Source organism: Pezoporus flaviventris, unplaced genomic scaffold (genome assembly GCF_033815535.1).
Source record: "Pezoporus flaviventris isolate CSIRO_AGI_PZ_B2104156 unplaced genomic scaffold, CSIRO_AGI_Pfla_v1 ptg000001l, whole genome shotgun sequence".
Classification (NCBI taxonomy): domain Eukaryota; kingdom Metazoa; phylum Chordata; class Aves; order Psittaciformes; family Psittacidae; genus Pezoporus; species Pezoporus flaviventris.
The window spans coordinates 33,271,018-33,283,028 of NW_026892549.1; the positions used below are offsets into that span (position 1 = coordinate 33,271,018).

Sequence of the window (12,011 nt, forward strand, 5' to 3'; positions counted from 1 at the left end):
ATACATGTCCAAAGAACTAAATCTATATCAGTTTTTCAGGAATTATCCCCACAAGATCAAACAATGAAGACAACTCTTTCCCCCTATCCTAACACACATTAAACACACTTGTTTATTCTTCCGTTTTGACAGCTGGAATTACAGCAGGCTAAGCAAAGAGGATACATTCCCTTGTTATTCCAGCAGCTGCATATTTGCAGCTTAGTCCCCACTGCTTAAACTCACTGTGTTTCTCAACTCCCTTTAAACGCTTTTGCTTGCAGATTCAACTACTGCATGCAAGCTTCTTACTTTCCAAGCTCTTTGTAGCTTGGATTCCCATCTTCAACTTTACTATCATAACTGTCTTCACATCTATGGATACTGACCCTTCTCTTCCTACTGTTGGCTGCTTCTTCCCGAGCCTGCCTTTCAGTTTGCTTCAACACAGCTGTCCTTGCAAGCAGAAGGGCAACTCTTTACCAACTGGTCTTAGTAGACTGCTCTAGATCCCATTATTATTTCCACATTTTCCAGGAGCAAGAGCTTCCTCACATGATGCACAAATTCACAGACAGATCAAATATATTATTAGGCTTCTTCACTAGGAGGACATGCTATGTAGCAATGCAACACTAGTCTGCTACTGAACATAGGCAAAGACAGCGGGATCTATCGCATAATAACTTGAACCAAAGAAAAGAATCTATGGCTCTTCATCATACGCACATTTAATCTGATATATAACCAAAGGAAATGTAAAAGAAGGCAACACAATATTGCTAATTACTGAATTATTTCATTCAAAGATTATGTTAGGCAAGATCCAAACTACAGTAGCACTGCTTGCTCACCTGTATTGTTATATACTGTATGTTCACAGGTCTACATACCTTTTCTCACAGTGTCTCACAGGTTCTTCTGTGGAGTTCTATAAAACTCCATTAGCTGCTTGATAAACTAGCAGGTTCCTGCTTCTTAGTCTAGTATATACCTTTTCAGTCACACCTTAAGCCCCTTATCACTTGCACAACTACAATAATTAGATTTCCCATTTCTTAAAATTTCACGTTACTAATTTACCCTACAAGCACCATGAGTTGTGATAGCAGTTTTGACCTCTCAACACTAAATCAAGACATATCCGTATTTTGGCAATAGATTTTTTGTGGCTAAAAAAAACTGAGGACACCTTTGTAAAGTTTTCTGAACAGGGTATTTATTAATGGAACAGCTCAAATTCCATTTCTGGATTCACCATGCTTTGTGGTGAGTTCATGCACACAAATGCATACCGTTGCTCTTACTGCAATGTTATTACCCAAGGGACATATAGATATTCTCAGAGACAGAAAGGTAAAAAGTACTATTTGGTATTTCAAGAATTAGATCATATCCAAAAGTTTCTTCTGGTCTTCTTTACAACCAACTGGATAATAGAAACATAAAAATCTAAGCATCCAACTAAATTTAAAAAATTTAAATGTGGATCAGTATACCATAAGGAATCAGAAAACAGAATGAAAGACGTAAGATAATCTCTCAGTTCTACAACACCTTGATCACTTCTTAACACTGAAATTTCACAATGCTTTTCTTATTTACTATTCTACCACATTAATCATTTCACCTATTCCCTGAAGGCCAAAAAAAGCCTTACTTCAATATGTCACACTCCAGTTTTAGGCAAGTAAAATCCACCATTTTAGGGGAAAAAAAGCAAATGTTATTCACACACAATCATTTAATTTTTTTTTTTAATAAAAAATAGACTTAAATATGATTGCTTACATATGTTTTGTATCAAGGGATTTGCTTTAGATGAAGGGATTTTAAAACCAAAAAATTTTTAAATGACTGAACTTAGCTTTGCCTGTTTAGGTCTAGCAAGCACCACTCTTGTATCTCACAGATCCTACTCAGCAGTGTTTTCTTTTAAACCATCAAAGTGTTCATAGATAGAAGTATAAATTCTGGATTTATTTTTTAATTATTTTTTATTCCTCTTTTTGATGGGTCCTTAAGGCATTATAAGCCAATCATGTTATGGACTTTTGCTCCAAAGTGCAAAAAGGAAACTTCAGTTTGCCAAAGAGTAGCATGACTGCTACAATGTCTTTGAAGTCAATATTATTTACTGCATCACAGTCTAAGTTGGAGTCTTAAATTCATGATGTTGTTCTGTTTTAGTATGTGAAACCTTGATATTGGTCAATAAGAAATCCTATTATATAGAAGATCTCTTATATCTTACTAGCTAGCAGCTCATTGACGTAATGATTCTTTATATTTTAAAAGCCCTTTGCTCTCTATCTACTCCAAATGATGTATGTTCATAAGTCAAGATCTCTACACAACAGTGCTGGAAAAAAACTGAAAAAAAAAACCAAACAAACCAAACAACTGAGCAATGCAGACGTTCTCCAAAGGTTTATCTTTGGTCATTGTATTTACTTTTTAAAACTAGAGCCATTTTCGTAATTTAGGGAGGGGGAAAAAAGGGTCCATGAGATGCTAATGCCTTGCCTAAATTCTTGGAAGCAAATAGGATATATCAATTGAAGAAAAATATGATTCTTCTTAAATAGTTAAGGACAAAAAGTACTAAAATCACTCCATGTAACAGTGTGAGCCATAATCACATACATTTATTACATCAAACACAGATATTAGACTTAGCTTTCTGGTTAAGCATCTCCATCTTAATTCCTTAGAGAACAAATGTTATGTCATGTTTCATAATTATAACTTGTAATGAAACAATGCATCTAAGGGTAAAAAAAAAAAAAAATCAAAATACCTATACTGCCATCTTTTGTTGTACAGTTTCCCTTATACCCAGTGGACAAGATGCTCTTGGTAAATTTGCACGAAAGCAGAATGACTCCACATAATATCAAGTCAGATACTTAGAAGTATACCTGCTGATGTTTAGGTTCTATAAGATGCAAGAGTATTACATGTGACCAAATGCACACTGCTTGCTTTTGCCACTATAAATCCAACTGATAAAAATGCTAACCTTAAAAAATGAAGTAAGCTAAAAAATAGTTGCTGGGGAGAGGGGTTGCAAAATACTGGGAAATATATGTATCTTATAAAAGGAAGTGCACTGACCCATGTAAAGCAATATTTAGACACTGCAGTGTGTATTCATAGCAACACACTTTAGATATAATGGAAATATCCACATTTTATCATCTAGATTAAATGATCATGAAAATAGACCTATAAAATATGAAAATATGTGCTTTGATATATCATAATTTCATTTTGGTTATTTATATCATATGAAATGTAAAAATATGGAGCCTTAAAACGTATTCTCAAATCACATTCTGGTTTGCATCTCTAAGTTTTAAAAACGAAGCAGTTGGAAGCACAATTTATATACCTGTAAAGCAAAAAAGGGTACAGTTTTAAATAATTATGTCAAGAAATGACAACTGTACTCTTTGTAGAAGCAGGGATGAATAATTACAAAGCTGGGACATAATTAAGCAATTTTGACTGTCGTATTCTTGAGCTGTCTTTCTGATGTGAAGTGCTGTCATGCCCAGAAACACACTTCACACTGGACAGGCATCTTCCACTTTGATCTACACTATGCCAGTGAAATGAGGTCATGGTCTGGTCATTAAACAAGGCTGCCTCATCTGGCTTAGCGCCTCTTACCCAGCCAGGCTTACCCAATCTTTATTAAAATCAGGCATGATACAATGTTCAATATTTTGACAAAATAAAACATAAACATCACAGAATAATGAAGTTTAGCTCACTTACATAGTGAGATGGAACATTGCATTGTAACGTTAAACTGTTTTCTAATAAATGACTGCATCTCTCCAAAAGACAGTCATATCACAAACAGATGTATTTTAAACAAAGGATGAAATGAAGCAAAGCACAAGAAAGTACTCTGTTCTGCTAAAAAAAAAAAAAAAGAAAGAACAAATAGGGAAAAATGAGAGTAGAAAAATTTATACAAAATAAAGTATTTATGACTTAGTGACGACTGGTGATTGCTAGATACTTTTGCACTTGAGCAAAACTAGTCAGATGGAAATTTCTTGCTTTTATTCTCATTTTTGTGTATTTTTTCTTGGTGGGGTATTTTGCTCTCCCAAGTATTTCATGTCAAGACTAAAATGAAAACAACTCACCACATCACAGCCTCTTTAGATCATCAGTGTTTTTTATGCTGAATAAGCCATACTATCTCCTACCTACCATAGGAAAAAAAAAACCAACAACCTAACTTAAGACTTTCTGTTTTGTTTTGTTTTTTTTGGGGGGGGAGGGAAGGGGGGAGCTGTTTGTGTGTTTGTTTCATTTTCTCTGAAAAAGCAACTCTAATAGGCTTACTGTTGTTACTACATCTGGCAGAACAACATTTCCATGTGGCATCCACCAGCACAAATACTAACCACTCAACTCTTCCTGGCAAGCAGAGGCTGACACAGTGACACTACATTGGGGGAAAGAAAGAAAACATTCTTATGAAGTTCACTATCAGAAGGGTATCACTAGGTCGACTTCTTAAGGAGTTTTCCTGATAAACAAACCAGGATATGCTGCAGCCTTCCTCTTAGTTTGGATCAAGGTGCATTCTCCTCTAACTTGTTTAAGAAAGCTTGGACTATATTACCACTAGCCGTTTGTTAAATTTCGCTGAAGCTGGTCAAAAATATCAACAAACATATGGGAGAGGAACTGATGAACAGAGCACACAAGATTCAGAAAACCTGACAGCTGAAGAATAAAAAATATTATGTATTCAAAATGAAACATATGATAGAATTTGAAAGTACAGTTATTGCACACACCAAGTTTGCGATATATAGAGGAATGCTGCTTAGTCTTTGAGTATAGCTATAAATAGCCACATGTATACATATCTGCATCTAAAAACACATGCAGAGAAGACTCTATGAGTGTTCCTCAGGCATAAAAAGAGTTTGCATGCATGCATACTAAAAGCACGAATATCCTAGGAAACAAGCACAAATTTAAAACAATTTTAAGAGGTTTATAATATCAGCTCTGCATCCAATTTAATATTTATTTTAAATTAGCCACTTCTGTAATATGTATATAATATTGTATGATAAGGGTAATTTTGTAACACCTTAAAAAGCATTAATTCACTCCATGGAAAGCATTTACAATGATTTTACCATCAGCAATTTGTACCAAACCATTTGTAAAGAAGAAAAAAAATCTTTAGTGTGGCAATAACAACAGTAAATTTGAGCCTTCTGCAAATTTGCTGAAATAAATGTATGTTTTAACATAAGACTTAGTGGGTAAATAATTCAAAACTATACAAAAGGTTCAATTACAGATATAAAAGATAAAGACGTTATCCTCAAATTTGTGAAGTAAATTACCCTTAGCTATTGACTGGTTTCATCTAGAAAAGAAACTTCAAATTTAAGAAACAGAAACATTCTGCTTTCTCTAACACTATTAAGTTGGTCAAAATTCAAAGAACTGACTCTGACATGAAAAAAAATCTAATTGCTAATGAAATTTAAAAGAAAAAACTTCACCAGATCCAAAATCTGATTAGGTAAGTATTCTAAAAGAAGACAATGCATGTATGCTACATCCAACACAATTCTGTTGTTGCATTTGGCCAGATTCAGCAAAGATGGCTCGGTGTGAATAATATATCCACAACAGATTAGAAATAAATTATTTCATTTATTACATAACTAAAGGCAGTGGTAAATGATCTATCAAAGCTATGCAAGTACCAGAACTGTTAACATTTTAGTAGTTATAAGTGAACCAGCCTGAATAAATTTGTTATGCACTACGACTGTATTCATGATAATGCACTTATCTAGCAACACTGTTATGCTTCCAAACAGTTCATTTCCATAACTGCTACAATGTCATTCAGCATTATTGGAAATCTGCAATAAATTATTGATGTTGTATTTTAGAGAACAAAACATCAAACAGAAAGCAAGTAGACTGAAAACTTGAGTGAAGTTTTAAGGAAGGTCTTCAGCACTAAAAGACTCTGCAGCTCAGCTTGCTCTTATCGTGTATCGATCAGCAATGGAAAAAGAAGGTAAAGTGGGGAATTCTCATCTCATTCTGTTTGCATCAGCAGTATGCAGCACGCTCAGAGTTGATGCAAGTAGTATCAAAAGCTCAGATTACTGAAAATATCTCTCTGATTTTGTCAATGCTTGCTGCAAGCGACCACATTAAGAAACATCACTGAAAACTAGAATCAGCTGGTCCACTAAAAGCCAATAAACACTATAGGTGTGAGGTCTGCGACAGACATTTGTGTTTAACATACAAGGGAGGGGACAACTTGTCAGAAAAATTGCATTCTTTCCCAAAAGCATATCACATAGTTATATATTTTTAGACAGTGTAAAAATATCCTTTTAAGCTCAGTGACACATATTAGTCACTTTGTTACATGAAACAGAGGTTGGAAAACAGGAATTTGATAACATAACCACAGTCCATTAACCAAATGTAACAGTAAAGTTTGATATTAAAACACAGAAAAAATTACTAAGGACCCTTACCTGACCACATTTACCAGTCCTTTCATTTGAAAGATTTTGTTTGTTACTTTACTCAAAGACACAGCCAAGTTTTTGGAGTTATTTTAAAACAGTGTTAATGAATCACATTGTTGTTACTTCTAGTAACGCTCCTACCTTAGCATCCTTGGGCTTAACCACTTTCATGAAGGCACCTCTTACTAAGGCTTCCTCTCTCTCCCTCCTGGTTACTTTCCGAGCATCAAGAAATTTCAGGTTTGTCAATTTGTGCAGGACAAAATATCTAACAGATAGTAAAATGCACACAGTTAAAATCCACTAATAAACAATCACAAATTAAATTACTAAAAAATAACAGCAATAAACAGCAACAGTCTGTTTCCTCTCTCTGTTCACCTTTTTCATGCAATACAGTTTATGTAAAAAGTTGCAATACTTACTTTACTCTCTCAAACAAAACTTGTTGTAAGCTGACCAACAATTTAATAATGGATGGATCAAACAGATTTAAAAAAATATCACTGTGGGCATGTATGTTGCCTGTAGGTATTAGTGAGGTATAAGGTATACTCAGAAATAGAATAAATTGGAAATTGTCATATTTTCCTGAAAACACAATGATCAACAACATGAGAAATGTGAACAGAAAATCAGGGAGCAGTATAATTTGTCTTCCACCATAAACACTAAACCACCATTCTTTGTCCTGTAAGAAGTGTATGCACGTGTTCAAAATCTTTATTAACAAAGACTTTGTCAAGAGAAAGCACGGAGAGTTATTCCTGGTCTCTGCTTTCCAGAACTACATTTTGACACAGGCATCATTTGGAATGAGAATTCTCATTTGGTCCTGCTAGACAGACAAGGTGTCCTTATAGCATATGTATACCAGCTCAGGATTAAATGCAGAAGCACACAGGGAGAGACTGTTTTTATTAAAAATATTTTAAGAATTCAAAGTTCTTGGTAGGATCCATCTATATTCCATTATTCTATTTACCTTTTTTACTCAAAGTACAGCATCTTTTCAGCCTCAAAAAAGTACCATTGCCTCCTTGCTTGTAAAAGGAGAGAACATGGCAGATCAGAAACAAAGTAAGGCACACAACCATGGCAAATCAAAATATCCAACCACCTCAAGTACATGTTATTTACATTTAGTCAACCAAATGTGAAGCAGACATTGCAAAGTGAGGGAAGTGCCAGACTTTTCCTGGCAGGGGGTAGAAAGGTGATTGATAATGTTACCCATGCCTAGCTGCTTTGCATAAAACTCCAGTCAGTCAGAGAACCTCCTAACCATACCAATCTCTTTTGGCACTGGGAGGAAGAAATCAAAGTAACAGAAAATTCTGCATAACATAACACGTTGAAAAAGAGCAAAACACAAAAAATGTGTTATAAAATGTAAAAGTTATAATACTGTCCTCAAGACCATATAAACATGCAGAAAAGACTATAAGACTCCCCTTCTAGTTGTAGAGAGCAGTAAGATCCCTCCTGAGCCTTCTCTTTTCCAGACTAAACAGTCCCAGTTCCCTCAACTATTCCTCATCAGACTTATTCTCCAGACCCTTCACCAGCTTTGTTGCCATTCTTTGGACCCACTCCAGCACTTCAATGTCTTTCTTGTAGCAGGGGGCCCAAAACTGAGCACTGGATTTGAGGTGCAGCTTCCCCAGTGTGAGTACAGGTGGATGATCACTGCCCTGGCCCTGCTGGCCACACTATTTCTCATACAGGCCAAGATGCCATTGCCCTTCTTGGCTACCTGGGCACAAGCTGGCTCATGCTCAGCCAGTCATCAATTAGCACCCCCAGGTCCTTTTCCACCAAGCAGCTTTCCAGCCACTCTTCCCCAAGCCTGGAGCATTGCATGAGGTGAATTGTTAAGAAGTTAATTGAAATGCTCAGACAATTTAAATATGAATTCTCAACCTATGACTTTCAATGATACTAGAAGAAGTAAAAGAGAACCACTTTACAAAACAGAATATGTCCTAAGACTGTTTATTAAACAACAGCTACAGATCTACCAGACTGACACATTCTCAGACTCCTCCCAGCTTTGCTGGCTGCCCTTCCAGTCCTCCCTGTCATTTTGCTGGCCCTTATCTTTCAGTGGAGGAGAAGCTATCCATCTTGCATTGCTGGCAGAAAAGCTCTGATGACAACAGATTCTTTCAAATGAAGACATGTACAGAAGGAAACAATATGTCAGGAATGAAGAAGAGTGAAGCTAAAAATGACTAAAGACACCCACTAAGTGTAGGGTGAGAAAAGATGAATATTCAGGTGAAGAAAACATCGGTATTAGAAAATCAGCAAATGTTTAATGATGGAATGAAATATGCCATTGAAAAGCAGGCTGCAACAAAAATGACAACAGACTAAGACAGCACTGTCATCTATGCTGACTTTGGATCACAGCCCTAATGTCAGTCTCTCAATCATTTCAAAAGAGCTTCAAATTATAATAGCATTCCTTTATACAAATGTATTTTTGTATTTTTAAGCCATCTTGACTGCACTCCAAAAAACAGAATTGGCACCAGTACTTGCCAATTCAAAAACAAAACCAAAAAACCTACTCAAGTAAGCTAAACAGCAAACTACACCACGAGTCACAGGTTTGGAGTTGATTTATTTATTTTCTTTTAACTTGCACTCCTGAAGGACAGCAAATATTAAAAAGTAGGTAACCATAAAGGTTATCCCACCGTTAGAACGAAGGTATATCAGTGATTAATTCTTTTAAAAGGTGATTCAAAATATGATCCCACTTATTCATATTCCTTTTACTAAATCTGGGATAAAAAGATTTCTATATTATATGAAAATAATAAGATACTTTTATTAAACAGCTGAAGAAAAGCATTGGGCTTCCTGGGTATATTTTAGCTAGAAATATGAAGATGCAGCTTCAATCTAAATGAAACACAAGTTTGCCATAAAAAAATACAGGAAAGGATTACCAAAGCCCTGGAATGAACACTTTACAATATCAATTCAACCCTTGTAAATTTAATCCAGGGTTATTTGTTGCACAAAATCTCTTTACTGTGATGTATGACTTAGTTACTAAGGTTATCACAGCAGTATCCTAAAGTTGCATAGTACATAAAACATTTCAGTTAACAATGCAGGGAGGTTAACTCCCACAGATAACCTGCTATCAGAGGGTTAGACCAGATGACATGCCTCTGTCAGCTTTCAGGAGCTATTGATGGTTCAATCAGTTTGTTTTGAAGGTAAAGTACAACAAAAGGGCACTAAACTTATTCAAACTGTCAACGGGGACTATGGAATGTTGCTTGCAGGTAAGTAATTTTGGGTGGTTTAAGACTATTATCAAACACCAATGGCTGCAGAAAAAGACAGCTACTAATAACACAGAATGCAGCAATCATAAAATGCCTTATGGCAGGTACTATGATCCATAAATTGCATGACACATTGTACCTGTTTTAGTCTTGCAAAACAGAACACTGTTTAATGAAGAAAGCCCATCTGAATTTTACATTATAAGTTTAGAAAGGTTTATTTTAGGTTACAGGTTGAGGGGCAGGGTCTCCCTGCTCAGCTGTCCTTCCTCTCCCCCCTTTAATTGTTTTGAAACTTAGCAGTGCTCCATGTGCTCTGAGACTGTTGTTACTGGGTTTTAACATCTTTGCAGTGGTGTGAGAAAATGTTAGTGTTTTCAGTGATGAGGATAAAGGTGACCTCCAAAAACAGAAAAAAAAACAGACACAGGAAGGTGCTTAGAGTTCCATTTATCACTGCCTGTAAACTGATCTTCTAATTCATGATGGTTTAAGGAAATGAATGATGCGAGTTAAATTGCATCTGTTGTCCAGAATCATCTCCCCTTCCTTAACTCCCAGTGCCAAGAGTCCCATGAAAATAAGCTAATAATAGATATCCATCACACACAAACAGGAACACTCAGAGATCGAAAAAGACCAGAGAATATCACATTTCATGTTATTTCAGTCTTAGTTAAGTGAAAATGACAAGGAAGATTAACAATTCATTTACCAATTTTGTAAGTGTTGCATGTGATTAGTACTATTTTAACAGTTTTTACACAGACCTGTCAAGATATTGGAAAAGAGGGACAGGCTTGAGGGGGCATTTTCAAAGGAATGCAATGAGTCTGGGATTTAGCTGCTATTGACACGGGCAAAAGCTCAGTGGTGCAAAGCCTTCCTTTGAAGAAAGATGTTGAGTTGAGAAAGGGACAGAACAAAGTTAGCTGAGATCAGCTATTGCTATTTATTAAACAATACATGATGCTAGTTTTCATATAAAGAAATACTGTCTCTGATACTGACTCACCCTACAGCTTTTAATGAATCACAGACTTGTCATCTTAATTCTATCTTACAAACACATGAACTAAGACCTACCAGTTACCTTGCAAGTATATTCTCTGGGTGTTTCTAGTTCTTCACTGCGTAACAGTCATAAGGTCGTTACTTAAAACATAGTCCTTGAGCTATTCCTTCAACCCCAAAAATCAGTTATGGTTCACTCTTCTAGGAGAGTTTCACAGGTGAAGCAAAAGGGTTCTAAAAGAATGTGTAAGTGTTCCTTAAAGGATCACACGGAAGAAAGAAACAAATCTACTTTAAACATATGCAAGAAATTTGACAGTTCTGATCTAAAACACAGACGTGTAAATAACTTTTAGGTCAACTCCTTATTTTTGTTAAATAGCTACTGTGTAATTTCATTCTGACCTATTTTTTCAGTAGCCATTCAGGTTCAGGCATAAAAATTCTTTCAGTTTTAATGAGCTTTGGCATACTAATCCTTACCGTTATCAAAATGCTTCTAGGAAACTTTTATTCTAGATATGTGAACACCATAACAAATCAAACAAAAACAAAAAAAAAAAAACCCACACATAATATCATAGCATCTAAAGGGCTTCAATTCATTTATTACCACAGACAAGTAATTGGACAAGCAGACAAGTTGAACAACATGGTTGGCCTCCTGATACTGAAAGATAATGTCATCACCCATGAGCCATGCTATAAGAAAATCTTATGAGTGGCAATAAATTACTTGGAAAAGGATGTTTGGGGTTGCTTTTTGTTTTTTTTTTTCTCTCCTTCTACTACAAGAAAAGTATACTAAATTTGTATATAATAGTTTGTCAGAGAAAATAAACTTTTCCACTGAACCTTTAGTGAAAGACTATCGTAAGAACTAGATTCTGTATACTCCTTAATTTTGTATTTTTATTAACATAAACTGGAATATAAAACTGTACTATATACGTCAATATTTCAGTTTAAACCACAAAATTAATCTGGCAGTGGAAATTTGGGAAATATTTGCCCAGAAGAATGCAGAAAAAAAAATCTAACTCTACCCGTATCATAACTGCAAAATGCACTTTGTTTCACTGTTTACTTTCATTTTTTATTTTCTGTGCTATTGCATTTCCTTTCCCTGACAATCATAGAACATAAAAATAATATACTT

General features: G+C 35.3%; 1 protein-coding gene across 1 annotated transcript in view; it reads right to left on the reverse strand.

Annotated features, from left to right (window-relative positions):
* Positions 1-12,011, reverse strand: part of LRMDA (leucine rich melanocyte differentiation associated) — a 716,652-nt gene that overhangs the window by 278,932 nt on the left and 425,709 nt on the right. Inside the window, exon 6 of the mRNA XM_061450997.1 lies at positions 6,672-6,798. Within this exon, the coding sequence (XP_061306981.1) occupies positions 6,672-6,798 (127 nt within the window). The remainder of the gene's footprint in view (positions 1-6,671; positions 6,799-12,011) is intronic.